Source organism: Frankliniella occidentalis, unplaced genomic scaffold (assembly GCF_000697945.3).
Source record: "Frankliniella occidentalis isolate FOCC.00 unplaced genomic scaffold, Focc_3.1 Scaffold3, whole genome shotgun sequence".
Lineage (NCBI taxonomy): Eukaryota > Metazoa > Arthropoda > Insecta > Thysanoptera > Thripidae > Frankliniella > Frankliniella occidentalis.
Window position 1 is genome coordinate 2,788,776 of NW_026267133.1, and position 16,305 is coordinate 2,805,080.

Sequence of the window (16,305 nt, forward strand, 5' to 3'; positions counted from 1 at the left end):
GGGGGGGGGGAGTCGCCCTGACCCTTTCATCGCCTTGTCCCGCCCCTGGCTGTCCTGCCCCGTCCCTCCAGCGCGGGGCCGGACTGCGCACAAGCCTGTGAAGGGTGTGGCCACGGCGAGTGTATGGGATCGTGTGAGTTGTTGTCCTGAAAATTATTATTCATCAAAAACAAAATAACGACTGCCTAAAAACTTGAACTGCTAGAACTGACAACTGACAACTTGAGCTGACTTGCCTACGGGTAGAGACAGTCGCTGGGGACTGTCTAAAAACTATCTCTCTTCTCCTTCTCTGTCTCTCTCCCTTTCTCTCCCTCTCTTACTCTCTCACACACACTCCGCGACCCCCTGCCCACACACCTCCCGGCCTGGCTGAAGCCTCCCGGCATGCTGGGCTGAGTGGAGCGCAGCCGGGCCGGGCGAAGCACTGTGCTTGTTTACTCCCGACAGCCGAGGCACTTCCCTCCCCCTCCCCTTGCATCTCCCTCTCTTTCTCCCCTCTCTCCCTCTCTTTCTCCCCCTCTCCCTCCTCCTATCATATCTCCTCTCCCTCCCTCTCTCCCTTCCCCGCTACCTCTCCCTATCTTCCCTGTCTTCCCTCTCGCCCGACCCTACAGGAGCTGCTGCGCCCTCAGAACAAAAACCCGTCGAACCCTGCCCAGGCTTTTCCGTAGAGGCTTTGCCGACCCCAAAACACGGTTCACGATTTACGAGAACCTCTTTTTTTCTCAATGAGGCCAGCCCATAAACCTTTCTGAAGTTTAAGTTAAGCCGTTAAACAGACAGTCCCCTCGACCAATCTGCGAAGCTCCAGGTGGTAGCCCACCTAGCTACAACCAATGTTGACAGGGTAGTAATTTATGGAATGGTAGGATAGGTTGAAGGCCGGGTACTTGTGCCCTGTCCTGAGGTGGCGGGGGGTCGAAGGGTAGCATCACGTGCTTGGGTGAGTGTATACCCTAGGTAGTCACACTTTAGAGGCCGTTTACAAATTATGTCACGCACACGCAATTTTGGAATATTTCAGTCCACAAAACTGTCTCTATCAGGAAAAACGTGCATCTCCCCGTCTCCTCCCCTCTCTCGTCCAGCCGACGGGGACGCTGTGGTGGTGTGGCGACCGCAACGCTCAGCTCCGTCCCCCTCTTGGGGGCTGTCTAAAAAGTTTTGAATTATAGAACACTAACTAAATTTTATAAAATCAATTTCAAAATAAAGTTGTGTTTACAACATGTTTTACTCTAGCAGTTTACGAGACGTGGGCAGGATGTTTGCACGCCCTGTGCGCCTGCGCGGGCTCTGCCCCTTGAGCTCGTTGCCGCTCGCCCGGCGCGCTCGCTGCAGCGCTGCTGTGCAGTGCACCGCTGTCGCGGAGGTTGCCTAGCACTCGGGAGGCCCTGCCCCGCCCGGGCTCAAGTGGACTCGTCTCTCTTCATCAGTCTGTGTGAGGATGCTAAAATATTCGAGTCTGCTGGTGGTGGAGCGTGTCGTTGTCGTTTATCAGCTCTTTAGGTCAGAATCATCGGAGTCACGATCCGCGACGGGCCGGGGGCCGGGCGGGTGGACGGCCGGACGTGGTGGTGGGCCTAGAGCACGGGGGTAAGACGGGACGCTAAACACACATGGCGGTATAAATAATTTGTTGAGCGTGCCCCCCACCCCTCATGCCCCTTTCCTCGGGTCCAGGAGGGCTCTGCCCAACGGCGGGGGGGTGAGGGGTAGGAAATGTGCCACTTCACCCCCCCCCCCTTTTCCCCTATCCTCTTTGCATTACTAATCCCCCTCTTTTCCCCTCTTTCTGCTCCCTTGCCTATACACTCAATCTCTCTTCTTCCCCCTCTTCGACGCCACTCCCTGCTTTGCCTCATCCACCTCCTCCTCGCTTGTCTTTGGATGAAGCGTCTCCCCCCCCCCTCATTCTGAGTGAAATGAGCGTCAAAATAAAAAGTCACCACGTCTCACTTTATCCACGAGGTATGTCTAGTCCTTTACCCAATTTTGTTTCTGTTTCAGGTTATCTTCTGTTCAAAGACTTCTGTGAGAACGTGGCAGAGGAACCTATACCGCAATTACGATTTTATGAGGAGGTACTTGTTTATTTAAATTTAATATTTTTTCAATATTAAAAGAAAAAAAAATCATGTTTTGGCACTTTTCTGTGTATGGGCTGTCATCTCTTTTTTTCTTGCAGATTAAGGCTTATGAAAAGCTGGAGACTGCTGAGGAACGTCGAACAGCAGCTCGTATCATTTATGATAATTTTATAATGAAAGAACTCCTAGCACATTCACATGTAAGATCTTCATTTCCTTTACTTCACGTACATTGTCTAAAACTGTTCAAAATATTGCAAATCTTGTCTTTATTTTCTAGGACTACTCAAAACAAGCAGTTATGCATGTACAGAAACATTTAACGAAGAATGAAGTTCCACCTAACTTATTTGAAGTGAGTCATTTTATCAAGTTTTGCCTGGGTGTCCTAAAGGCCCTGTCCTTTTTTTAGTCATACTGTACTGCATACGTGAGTGGACTGGTTCGTCTACCAGCATGCAGGACATTATTACTAGAAGTCACTAGAAAAAAAAAGTACATGGGGTTTGAGACACCATGAAGAGTTCTGTACCCTGTTGGTTAATTTTGTTCCTTTGTCTATTTTAGCCCTATATAGAAGAGATTTTTAATCATTTGAGAGGTGAACCATTCCGGAAGTTTTTAGAAAGGTAAATTACAGGTTTATAATCCTCTCTTTTTAAATGAGTTCTATACATGGATTTAATATCTACCTCTTCATTCACAGTGACAAGTACACAAGATTTTGTCAGTGGAAGAATGTAGAGAAAGGTATAAATTTGACGATGAATGACTTTAGTGTCCATCGGATTATTGGCCGTGGTGGGTTTGGTGAAGTCTATGGGTGCCGCAAAGCAGATACAGGGAAAATGTATGCAATGAAATGTTTGGACAAGAAGCGCATCAAAATGAAGCAGGGAGAAACTCTTGCATTGAATGAAAGAGTCATGCTTATTCTTGTCAGCACAGGGGTAATATATTACACTGCTCTTACTAATTCTGAATTTTTTCACATTCATGAAAGTATCAATTTATATTTGATTACTACTTTCTACAGGTTGACTGCCCATTCATTGTTTGTATGACTTATGCATTTCAAACACCAGATAAGTTGTGTTTTATTTTAGACCTCATGAATGGCGGAGATTTGCACTATCATCTTTCACAACATGGTGTCTTTAATGAACCCGAAATGAAGTTTTATGCAGCAGAGGTCATTTTAGGTCTAGAACATATGCATCGGCGTCACATTGTGTACCGGGATCTCAAACCAGCAAATATTCTATTGGATGAACATGGTCACATTAGAATATCGGATCTCGGGCTTGCTTGTGATTTCACAAAGAAAAAGCCTCATGCCAGTGTGTAAGTACATTTCTTATAGTAACAAGCCTTTTTTGGTAGGATTTTGGGAATAATTTTTTTTTGTGAAAGCTGTTAGTCTTTATTGTTTTTTCTCTGTCTTTACTCCTAAATCTCTTTTGTTTGATAGGGGAACACATGGATACATGGCTCCCGAAGTACTCTCAAAAGGAACTCAATACGATGACAGTGCTGATTGGTTTTCCTTTGGGTGCATGTTGTACAAACTCTTGAAAGGACACAGTCCTTTCCGACAACACAAGACAAAGGACAAACACGAAATTGACCGGATGACTCTAACAATGGTAAGAAAAATTTTATGGTCCTTTAATTAATTACCTTTTCTCCTCAATCTCTTAGAGTTGGACTTTTTTTCTTAACTGACCCTCTTTTATTTTGTAGAATGTGGAATTGCCAGAAACATTTTCAAAAGACTTGCGATTACTTTTGGAAGGGTTACTACAGAGAGATATTGACAAGCGTCTCGGATGTAGAGGCAATGGGTATGCTTTATTCTGCCATTTCAAATTACAAATTTATGCTTTCCTTTGTTACAAATTACTGGAGTTTGATGCCACTTTGTAAAATTGCAGAGCTGATGAGGTGAAGGAACATTCTTTCTTTGCGGGAATGGATTGGCAGCAAGTATACCTACAGAAATATACTCCACCCCTCATACCACCTCGAGGGGAAGTAAATGCTGCAGATGCATTTGATATAGGTTCATTTGATGAAGAAGATACTAAAGGAATTCGAGTAGGTCTCCTTTATATAGTTTGATTTTACTCTGCCACTATTTTCACAAATATTGTTGCATGAAAAAAATTGTGTGATTTTAGATGACACTGAACATTATCTGTTTACATCTTTCACTTGTTTCACAGCTAACTGAAGCAGACCAGGGAATATATACACATTTTAATGTGACAATATCTGAGAGATGGCAAACAGAGGTAGCAGATACCGTTTTTGAAACCATCAATCAAGAAGCTGACAAACAAGAACAGAAAAAGAAGGCTAAGCAGAAACCTAAATTTGATGAAGATGAGAAAGGTTTGTGTGAGGTTTTTTACCTTATCTGATTTCCTTCATACTGGAGAAACCCTATTAGATTTCATATTTGCTCTATACCTCGCACAATCCAGAGAAAACTGTTTTGCGACAAGCATGCATATTAATTGATCTCCCCTTCTTCTCTTTCTAGAGTCTGATTGTATTCTTCATGGATACATTAAGAAGTTGGGAGGACCTTTTGCATCAGCTTGGCAGACACGTTATGCTAAACTGTATCCCAACCGTGTTGAACTTCACCCAGAATCAGGGTCAACCAAGCCAGAGCTTGTTTTCATGGACCAGATTGAAGATGTTAGTGCTGATCTTGTTCATGTGAAGGGGGAACAATGCATTGTGGTCCGTACTAGGGAGGGTAAAATAGTCCTCACCAACCCGGTAAGTATTTTCTAGTCTATTCACCAAATAGTTAATCACACTTACTTTATTTCTAAACCTGTATCAACTATTTGTTTTTCTTCACCCGTTTTAGGATGAGATAGGGCTAAATGAATGGGCAATATCACTGAGGTCAGCACACAAGTGTTCTTTGGAGCTACTTGGAAATATGGCAAAGAAAGCTGGAAAAATTTATGGAACGGAGAGGGAAGGAGCTGCAAACAACAAAAACCCAGTCATTTCTGCAAGGAACACAAATGGCAATTAGACGCAGAACCAATGACACCTGCTGTCTTGTGCGCCAATCTGTGATCTGCTTAATGAAAGTGTGCCAGACTGCCTTGCTCCTCGTATTGGCTGTCATCTAAGTTAATAAGGCAAACTTCTTTTAGTCATATAATCTTCACCTCTTGCAAATTCTTTGCAACAAATTAATAGACAATGCTACCTGTGTTTTGGTTTTGACAAGTTTTTAATTTTTTTTTAGTGAATTGTTTCAATGTTTATAGTTCCCAGAACCTGTTGAGCATTGTGTGTTTATAAAGCCATTTCACATATTAATGTATAGAATTTAAGTATAATGTATTTGTGATTGTGAGAATGTTAATTTGATATTGGTTGCTGAGTGCAACTGTTTGCGCATTTCATAAAACATTGTAAGTAATGAAACGCATTGTTGAGAATGTATGCATTTTTAAACTCATCCACTTCACAGTGGTCATTGTAAATACAGGAGTTTATCGGAGAGTGGATACAGATAATGCTGGTTGATGATATGCTCCCACGTTCCTGACTGTGCCTTTATTTTTAGTTTATTTATTTTCTAATGATGTCGTGCCATCTTCTCTTGGCAAAGTGTTATCTCCTACTTGTATGTTTGTCTTTTGCTGTAATGCAATCAAGAAGGAGCTGTGAAAGTGACAAACAGTGCCAATCATTTGCCAATATTCACACCCCTCTCAGGTCTTCGAAAGTGTGCTTAGTATATCATTTTCTGCGCTTGACTTTTGTTTTGAAGCTCTGTATTTATTTACTCTCTACTCTGTATACTTGAAAACTCCTGAATCATCATTTTGCTCTTTAAATTCACATTGTTTTCCAAAGGATAACAAAAATTCAGAAGACAATAATTGCCATGGTTCTTAGCACTGTTACATTTGAAATAAAGCTATGCCTTTCAGCATCTGCAATGTCACAAGCACACCTTAGGTTGAAGCTTGGCATAACTAAGCAAGAGCAGTTAATACTTAAATCCATACTGAGAGGTGAGCATCCCTTGTGACTATCTTTACTCTGCATAGGAGAGGACAGTCTTGTATGATGTGGAAGGGCTTTGTAAAACCCACTTGAAATGTCAATTAACATGTATCAAAAACAAATTTGTGCTGTGCACTCCACATGTTAAGTGACACATTGCTTTATCTCGAGTGTTTCAGCCTGAGTTTCCAGCCACAAGATGTTCATTAAAAGTGAGCTTAGCTTCCCTCATCATCTATATGCCAGCAAATATATAACATACCCATTTGTTTCATGCAAGTGCAAAGTATTTCAGGTGTGAAATATCATTGTGCATATAAAGGACGTTGCAGCAGTTCAATTCAACAATTACATTGAATATGAAAGACACCATGCTTCCCAATTTATCAGAACCTATTTGATAAAATGGCATCGCGTAACTTTCTTGGATGAATAACTTTTTACTTGGGCCCATAAAAATGTGAAGTGGTATCAAATATCATCATTAACTGCTGGTACTTCCTCTTCATAGTCTTATGCAGTGATGTAGTGCTGTGCGGGTAAAATGGTTCATTTCATTTGACTTTGGTCTTGTCATGGCTCTAGATTTTTATGATCCTATTTTGTAACTGTTAACAAGAGCATTCAGTAGCACACACTTTAGCACATAAGTGTGATTTGATCTTCTATATTTTCTGCACACATCCCTCTGTAATCAAATCAAACTATCTTTTTATTTTAAAAATATTATTTACTGAACACAGCTTGCTGTTTTTTTGCTTGCTTGTTTGTCGCCCTTGTTGTTGTTTGTGTTCCTTTGCTTTAAATTGGGGTATGGTAGAAGCCACCAGCTTGTTGACATTTGTGATGATTTGGCATTGACTGTTGAAATTCAAAGGTGCTTATTTTAAGGGATTTGTGGTTGAGGCTGACTCAGCAACTAATCTTGTCAAAAAATATAAAAGTATTGTGGAGGACCAAAAAACAAAATTTTTGAAAGAAAAATAACCTAACTACAAACAAACAAGAAATCAATTAGATATTCCTGCTGCTTGGTTAGTGGGATAACCTGTGATGGATGCTGACTGTCTTTGCCATTAGTCTTCTTTAACAGTTTTAGTGCTTTTTTACTCAGTTTCAATTATTTTCTGGCATCTGTGTGTCTTCTTATTATATGTAAGCCAAAATTATTCCTATGGGCTAAGTTGTGTTTTTGAATGAAAATCTACTGTAGATTCCTCCTAACTGAATTTAAATTGAATATGTTGATGTACAAACATCAATCTATTGTCCGAACAATGCTGGCTGTATATGACCAAAATGTTACCACTTCTTTGACAGTGTTGCTCCTTGCCCATTTAAAAGTGATGTAATTCATCACTTTCATATTTTTGCCAGATGGAAGGTTCTCAATGTCGGCAATGCCTATCTTGCTATCTTTTATTTCCTCAGGTTTTCACTATTTATTTCTAAGAGTTGTATTGCTTAGTTTCTGGGTTTGAATTGTGGTGGACATGGCAAGGGTAAAGATTGACCTGTACTCTAAGATTCTTACCTACTTACCTCTTTTCCAACCAGTGAATGTGTCAAAAATATTAGAGGGGGATGTCTGCACTTTTATACCAGCTAGGATTTCTCAGGCAATAACGATTTTTTCTAGCCACCTGTCTAAAAAACAAATCTTCAGATATGAATAATTATTATTGTTATTAATATTATTATTATTATTATTACAGTTATTATTTTATCACAATATTTTAATGGTTACTAAGATTTTTTGTACTAATGGGTACTGGAATGTGAGCATGAAATGTTGGTGGATATTCCAATTTACTAGTGTGCATTTCATAGTCTTTGTGTCAGTTCTTATCCAGCCAAGGGAGGGAGTGAGATTGCACAATGAATGGGTTGTTAACTTTTCCCAAGAACCACAACATCACATGATTCTCTTTAACATGGAACCTCATAATTGTACTGGTTTCACACTGAATTAGGGTGCCTTTAGGTTAAAGACTTTTTATTATGTATAGAAAATTGGAAACAACTGTGCATGATTAAGTATGATATGTTTTGATGCATTTTATACTAAATCAATTACTTCTTGTATTAATCAAAGCCCAGTGAATTTCTATGTGACCGATTGTATGCCTTCTGTTTTGTTTTTGTTTTTCGCGTTAGGTTCTCAAAATTTGAGAAAGGAATCGAAATTAGCCTTTGCCATCCATCCAAATTGTTCATGGTTACATAATTTTTCCTAACTTTGTAGTTCATTACTGGGCATATACAATTTTTTAAGTCAAAGCTTTCTGACTTTTTTTTATTTGGCCAGAGTTTGCATAACAGTATAGCCCTCAAGTACTTGATACATGTACCTGCCCGTAGTTCCCCACTTCAGATTTCACTGTGTTATCTCATTTTGTATAATGAAACCATTATACATTTCCATTTTCAATTTTTAGCATATGATCTATAGTGTTTAATTTGTAATTTTGTTTACCTGTTGAGATACAGTAGCAGTATCAACCCTAGTACCCAGTGATGGAGGTGCTCTTTATCATATATGTTTAGTAATGAACTTGCTGAAGTTTATTACACATCAAGTAAGCTTGTCTCACTCAATGAGGTACATTCAATCAAGATTCTTTTTTTTTTTTGCCTATTTGACTGTGATATACTGAAGCAGTACACAAGGTTTTTATATCACCCTGTTAATCAAAAGTAATGAATGTGCTCAAAAACTGAGCTATTCGATTGAGAAGCAAGGTGCTGTTTATCAATTCACTTTCCATTTTAATTTTTATTTTCAATTTTCAAAGTTTTCTTCTGCTTTTGTTTTCTACTCTACATTTTACTTGGTTTATGTGTTTGGATTAGGAATGAAGATAATTTTTGATTTGCCTACACAAAATGTTCAAAATGTAATAAGAGAGAATTTGATAGGGAATTTGGTGCTGCCATGTGTTCAGATGATTTAAATTGTCATTAAAATGTTTACTGATTTCATGCTCTGCATTGTTGTGGCTGGTCATGGGTAATGAGTGTTTTTTAAAAATTTTATTTTTAGAGCTTAATATTAAACTTAATACTCCGCAATCGTGAGGGTTTTAGCCTTCACTAGGTTAAAAAAAACTCTCTAAATCTGAATCTCCAAGACAATTTTATTGGCTCTTATGCACATGACAGTAATTGTGAGACTGGTTATATGTCATTAGATGTTACATAATTGTTGCCAAAAGTTGCCAAATTTGGTAATGTTAAGAAGTGCACATTGCTCTGATTTGTTTTATTTTGTTTGGTGAACTGACCAATGAAGCATCCCTATTTTGCCTTTCTCGCGAGTATGACATGTTTGAAAATATTAATTTTCTACAGCCATGTAATTTTGTTTCGACCGTCTCCCTCTTCTGTATTTAAAGTGAGGAAAATTAAGAGGAGACTGAACTCCAGGCTCAAAACACAAGGCACCATCTAAAGCAACCAATATTCATTCTCCATGAATTTTCTTGTTTGTGTATGTATCTTTTATTTTATTTCACTGTACTCCTTCAGAGAGCTAATTAATAGTATTAAATTCTAACCATGATTAATATTATTACTTTTATTATTATTAATTTGAAACCACACTAGCCTTGTTTTTGTGGTCTTACGACATTACTTTTGTAAGGTACATACATTGACATTGGTTGATATTGATAGATCATGTTCAAATCATTGCTAGGTAAAGTAGGTTTTGAAAAGCTTGGAAGAGAGGTTTGCATGTACACTTTTGATTTCATGATTTGGTACTTTTCTTTATTCATCTTTTTCCAATCAATTCCCCAGTTTTGTGTAATCTACCAACTTGATGTAGTCATGTGTATCTCCTCGCAATGGTGTTAATTCCCTTGTGTTAATCAATAACTTGCTGTGTTTTGAGTTCGCTTCAATTTCTTTATACACTTGTGTGTCATAGACAGTTGTTGCTTTAATTGTGGTGATCAACCATGATGAGAATATATTTTAGGTATCATACATCTGGAGTGTTAACAAATCACCCTCAATAAGGAACATTCCTGCTTTCGTCTGTAGTTCTGGAGTGGGATGGTGTGAACTGTGTACATAGAAGTAGTTCTGTGATTCTTGCCGTTTGATCCTGTCTGCATGTAACCACCAGTACATCTTGTAAAATTAGCCCCCCTTCAAGGTAAACATGAAATTCATCACTAATTCAAAATTTACAGCATTAGCAAATTGTGATGAGTGGAGAATTGATTTGAATAATTTTAGTTGCTGATTGACTGAAGTCTTTCTAAAGAAAAATTTGTTTAATTTAATCATCCCTTATTTAAATACACATTCTCACAGTGTGTATGGCTACTATTGTGCCATATATCAGCCTTGGGAGAAGTAATCAATTTTTTTTGTGTTTTCTAAACATTTTCAAGTTAAACAATAGAATACAATTTTTATTTTTGTTTTCTGTGTTTGAGTAACTTTATAGTTGACATGTAGACTTCTGCTTCATGAAATGTTCTGTTATTTTGTCATTAATTACAGTGTGATAATCATCAACTCACTTTTCCCCTGCAGCTAATGTTTGAAGTAGAAAAGGTAACTCTCTGGAGAAGTGCTAGGTTTCTGTATTGCACATAGTGAAATTCCTGTCTGCAGGTTTTCTAATGACATTTTCATAACCATTCTCAAATTTAGCACTGTGATAATTTCATGTCTCCCAACTCGCAAAATGTACCTTCTATTTGTAATTGTTCATCTCTATTTCATGATACCAGATAGGAATGTAAGTTTAAGTGAATAGTGTAATAAGTTGTGTGAACCTTCCTCACCCCACTCCATCTCCCTTTGAAGAAATGTTCGATTTTAGGTTTCAAGTCCTGTATAATTGCATTTCAGGGAAATTTTTGAAGGCTGCATTGATCCATTTTTCTCTATATAATTTCCTGAGTAAGTGTATGCGTGTGTATTCAAGTTTGTTTGGGTGTATGTGTGTGAGTATGTGAGTGATGGACCTATGTTGGTGCTTTGTGTCCAATTTTGTAGAAAGTGAATTGTGTTATCGTCAAGCCATTATGAAGGGTTTCTGCTCACAAAAAGTCAACCAGCATGAAATCAGGAATATTACAATACTTAAGGTGTTAATGCCAATTAGTTGAATCCTAGTCGTCAAATTGAAATGTTTCGTTTTATTCATTTTTGAGTTGTATAATTTTAAGGTCATTGCTTAAGGTTCTGGAGCTTATTGGTGTAATTCGGAAGTGAAAACTGAGCTTCTTGTACTAGATCAACCAATTTCCTGATGAAAGACCTCTCATAACTCTAGGTAGAAGAATGGGACGCTGGCAGTGACTTTTCCACCATGTCTTCCCTTACCTCTAAATTTTCTTACTACTTGAAGTTTCACTACATTACCGACATAGCAGTTTTGGTATCTTAAAAGGTCAACTTTTCCATGAATGGTGTGGAGGGACAAGTATGGTTTCTGTGACTTATGTCCTTGTTAATAACGCTGCAAAACTGTTCTGGGACTGGCTGCTCGGTATCCTCCAAAATTATTTTGCTTGAAGCTTTGTGCACTTGTTTGATGCCTTTCGCCTTTCTTCAGCAAAGCAGGTGAGAGGCCCATCAGCAATTTTGTATTGTGATATTTTCTTTTTCTCTTTTAAAGCAAGTATTTTGTTTTTAGGAGGGGGAGGGGGGGATGATTTAAGCAAACTGATGCAGCCTTTTGATGTGGTGTTCCCTCTAGTAGCCGGTCCCTGCAATTAGTAGTCTCTTTGGTATGTGCTATGAGGGCAAGCAAAAATAATTTCCTACCTCTTCCTTGTTAGTTTCATTTTTTTTTTTGTTTCATAGTTTAACTGTTAATGAAATTTATACAAATTAAAATGGTTATTGTGTTTAGCATTCATGTTCAATTGCCTTTTCATTGCCCCTTCATCACTTTTCCAGAAATGTTAACACATTGAGGGCCACAGAAATTAACAGCAGTAGTGTTTCCCAGCAGCAATGCACGGCCACTACGTGCTCACGTACGAGTCAAAAGAGAATCACAAAGAATTATCATTAAGACAATAACAGAAGAACAATTTCATTAACATATATTTCAAATTGCACATTGAACAGGTGACACAAGTACATTCATGTTACAATATAAACATATGTAATTTCTCTATATACATAGCTTTTTTTACACATCTCAGTTAAATTTCTGTAATACAAAAGTAGACATACTTTTTTGATACCTTGAAGATATTTATGGAGATTTGATATCATAATCTAATAATAAAGCTTCTTATTCTGATTAAAAAGTGCAACACATCACAGAGGGCACCAACACATTATCACAGCCCAATCAGTAAATTATAACTACAGTTCATTTGATCTTATGACCAGTTGGTCAAATATTCTCCCCCTTTCTGTCAACTACCAACTTAGATTAGATCAGATGAGAGCAAATATACTTGAAATTGAAAAAAAAGTAATAAAATTGGAATTACACATTAAACATAAATATTGCACAACTCAAAGTAGCTGACAGCCATTAATAAACAAAGATATTTCAACCCCCAAAAGTCATGACTAGGGTTAATTTCATTCTATGGTACGATCATTTTATTCTGTCTTCTAAACTGCCATCTTTTAGAATTAAAATTGTTTTATTTTTTAAAAAGAAGAAATTGAGCGAGTGACGGGAAGAAGCAAAACGCTTGCTATTGTATCACATGCAAAAGTTACCTTTATAAATACCTAACACAGTAAATAGCTTTTAAAATGTCCTTTTCATGAAGAGGCAATATTGCCAGAGGCAAATTTCTATAGTCACACCATAAACACTATGTATTTGAATCTTCATGAAGAGTGAGACTTGTGACATCTTTGACTATCATTTCTGCTATCTGCCACGCCATTTCTTCCTTTGCCTGTTGAAAAGAATTAAACTGACAGGTTAAAGACATTTGAACTGCCTGCTCAAAGCTCTGAAGGAAGCAAAAAGCTGCAAATTTAAGAGAAATAATAATAATATTAATAATTAATAAAAACAGAAACATACCTTGTCTTCATCCATATGCACTAACTTTTTCATAGCTCGAGTAATCCGGGATTCTGAAACATATTTTTTATTTCCAAGATGAGAAATAAAACTAACTTAGTCCAGTCAATAAATTATTTAAGTTACAATGAAGGTGAGAAATGTTACACACCACTCTTTTTATCTGGTTCAGGTTCAACTTCTGTCTCAAATCTCCCTAGTTCATTGATCCTACCAAAACTCAGCCCACTGCAAACATGTCAGAACACAATAAAATAGATCCATCTCAGTACAGTAACGTGCTACTAAACATTAGCACAGTGATACCATTAACAAATGATGTTGTTCATACTGTACCTATGATGTCGCCTTCTCCAAAGTGAATCCGGGTCATACAGTTGTCTTGAATCAATGCTGAGATTTTGCTGTTCCATATTTCGAAGTATTTTGCGAGATAGAGTTAAATCTCCTCCTGCTAAGAGTGTATTTGTATTCAAGGATGGTTTCTCACCAATTTCACTTCCACAATCAGAGCCTTAAAAAGACATTTAACACATATTATAAAGTCAAAGAAGGTTTTCAATATTTGGCAATACTCAGACTAGCCTGTGAAAAAAATAAACTTACCACCATTTCTTGTAGCTTGAATTGTATTAATTAATTCTGAGAGATATTTCATGTACAACTGGGATTCTAAAAATGGCTTCAAGTAATTCTGAAAAAGGGGTCAAAGGGGTTCACATCATTATGAGAGCAGCAGTTAAGAATTTAGAGCTAGGTTTGGTCAAAAATTTCAAACTTAAATTGAAAATTTGTAAAATTAATGAAATACTCTTCCCAGACTGTGTTATAACATCCACTTTGTGAAGCAGAATTCGAACACATAAAATGTTTTGATGTATACTGTGTGTCAAGGCTACGACACCGCAGTGTTCCGGATTTGCCTAGCCAAAGGGCCATGGCACCTTACAGTCCGAGTGAGTATGCACAGCAAGCTACCACTGCAGTGTCGTAACCTCTTAATAGTTCGTAAAACATAAGATTGTGTTCCCTAAGACAGAGATCTAAAGCCATTGAAGAATTGAGTTTTAAGAAAGAATAAAAACAACAATTACCTTGTTAAGGAACTTTTCAACTATTTTAAGAGGATGGCTGAAGCATGTTGAAGGAGGGCCATTTTCACTACAAATGTTATGTTCAATTTGAACCCTAATTTTGTTGCTGAAACCTAAGGGGCATGTGGCCTGAAGTGAAAAGTATCTGATAAAAGAAAAACAAGCTGCAATAAGTAACAAACAAATGATGACCTTGTCTAGGAGGTAGATAGTTTCTGATATTTAATCTGAGACGGACGATTTCCCAAAAAAGCAACTGTCAACGTTTTTTTTCTAAGCTTACTTCTCATACAGTACAATGGCATCACTTTGAGCTTGTTCAACATTTACAGGATCCCCATCTTCTCTCATCTGACTGGAAAAATGATGAGCTGCCAACCAAAACTCAAGTAGAGCTCTTTGACTTTCTTGTTCCATGAACTGGAAGTGAAACAAATATTTAAAATAACTTTCAAGCCATGGCATATCAAGAAGAAAGATAAATTATTGATAAGTGGTCGCACCTCCATGAAATAAGAGAGGGAAGTTTGATTGTGAAGAATGTCCATCAAACCAACATCACCACTGGTTAGAACATCAATTTGGTGTTTGCAAAAAAAATCACTTCTTAAAAACTCATTGAAATATCTGTAGGAAATATATTATTAGTAACCTATAACTTCATTAACAGGTATCCAAACAGAGGGAGCATACATATACATACTCTTCTTCCATTATTTGATGACACACACTCTGAGCAGGACTGAAGCATTCAGGATCTAATAATCCTTGGCGACACAATGCCAAAGCTACACAGTTACGCACATCTTCTTCAATTGGTACAGGAAGAGGTGCATTCAAACCTAAGTATTTTTCAAAAATTCTCACAGCATCACCATGCACTGAGGCCCCTTCATGAATGGTACCGTCAGTCCTCCCATCATTATCTTTGGCTATCACTGAAATTCCACTTTGCGTCTGATTGCAAAATGAGAGTGAGTGCTCACTAGTAGAATTAGAGATTTCTTTATTTCTAGTTTTAAACTTTGCCTGCAGATCATGAGAATGTGATGACCTTGCATCTTCCTGAGCTGCAGAGCGAAAGCACTCTACATCCAAATAAAAACGAATCAGAGCACCTGCAGAACGGGCCTCTAAATATTGTATGAAATAGCCTAGAGCGCCCTTGTCAGCTATGACTTCGGCAAGGGACATAGACAAACGGGATCTTGATATTTGCAGCCATTCAGCATCCTCTAAAAAAGAACAAAAACATTTAATTAATACCAGCACATTTAGAAATGTCACCTTGAAAAATTACCCATTGACGAAATTTGGTCGATGTAAGTAAAAGCACACAACAGAAAAGAAGTTTCAGATTGTCCAGTAAATTGCCATACCAGATTGGTTTGTGTCATCCTCCTCATAATGAGCAAGTAATGTAAGAGAACCACTTGATCCATTTGCCACCCCTATGTCACCATTGATTTGGGTTGGACTATCAAGTGAACAAGGTGATCGAAGGGGCGAGGGTGGATTCGATTTCGACGTTTCTTTAGAACCTGGAACAGAAGAGTGATTCTGAAAGAAGAAGGGTGTGCCTTGACAGATAAGGTGGATTAAGTGATATGTGCACATAGCAGGTAAGCAATTTCACAGTTGACATTCGGAATACTGACCAAACCATGCGAAATGGCGACAAAATGGTAAGCTAAAACCTTGCAAGTTAATGGATGACTTGTTCGGCTATCGTTTTAAATCGAAGCAAAACTTTGACAAGTGACACGACCACAGAAATAAGGTTATATTCTATTGTTTGAATTTGGTTCACACGCCTGATATAATTCTGACAATGACCTGACTTACCAGATTTTTTCCAGAATTGAAGCATCTTTCATATTGTTCCTGGAACTTGTACGCACTCGATGAAGGTGGGCTGGGCTCACGTACGAGATAAGGTAATTGTTTTCACCAGTTTAAGGCTCACGGCATCTTCTGCCATTTTGAGAGGCGCAACAAAACAGATGGGAAAGGGTCGCTTAATTTCGCATAGACGTACCAATTC

At 38.0% G+C, this 16,305-nt stretch overlaps 2 protein-coding genes across 2 annotated transcripts in view; one reads left to right on the forward strand and one right to left on the reverse strand.

The window, feature by feature from the left end:
• The window catches only part of LOC113204646 (G protein-coupled receptor kinase 1), a 38,072-nt gene extending 26,048 nt beyond the window's left edge, over positions 1 to 12,024 (forward strand). Inside the window, exons 2-13 of the mRNA XM_052267060.1 lie at positions 2,014 to 2,087; positions 2,192 to 2,293; positions 2,374 to 2,448; positions 2,661 to 2,722; positions 2,800 to 3,043; positions 3,130 to 3,437; positions 3,565 to 3,739; positions 3,837 to 3,937; positions 4,028 to 4,190; positions 4,319 to 4,487; positions 4,639 to 4,883; positions 4,978 to 12,024. Coding sequence (XP_052123020.1) covers positions 2,014 to 2,087; positions 2,192 to 2,293; positions 2,374 to 2,448; positions 2,661 to 2,722; positions 2,800 to 3,043; positions 3,130 to 3,437; positions 3,565 to 3,739; positions 3,837 to 3,937; positions 4,028 to 4,190; positions 4,319 to 4,487; positions 4,639 to 4,883; positions 4,978 to 5,151 — 1,892 coding nt within the window. The 3' untranslated portion in view covers positions 5,152 to 12,024. The remainder of the gene's footprint in view (positions 1 to 2,013; positions 2,088 to 2,191; positions 2,294 to 2,373; positions 2,449 to 2,660; positions 2,723 to 2,799; positions 3,044 to 3,129; positions 3,438 to 3,564; positions 3,740 to 3,836; positions 3,938 to 4,027; positions 4,191 to 4,318; positions 4,488 to 4,638; positions 4,884 to 4,977) is intronic.
• Positions 12,025 to 12,197: 173 nt separating this feature from the next.
• On the reverse strand, positions 12,198 to 16,276 carry LOC113204647 (A-kinase anchor protein 10, mitochondrial). Its single transcript, XM_026419891.2, has 11 exons — positions 16,107 to 16,276; positions 15,641 to 15,802; positions 14,965 to 15,496; positions 14,765 to 14,888; positions 14,545 to 14,681; positions 14,262 to 14,406; positions 13,774 to 13,861; positions 13,504 to 13,681; positions 13,319 to 13,395; positions 13,168 to 13,220; positions 12,198 to 13,036 (listed from the first exon to the last, which is right to left on the reverse strand). The coding sequence occupies exons 1-11, from the start codon at positions 16,129 to 16,131 to the stop codon at positions 12,950 to 12,952; spliced, it is 1,608 nt and encodes a 535-aa protein (XP_026275676.1). The 5' UTR covers positions 16,132 to 16,276; the 3' UTR covers positions 12,198 to 12,949.
• Positions 16,277 to 16,305: the final 29 nt, after the last annotated feature.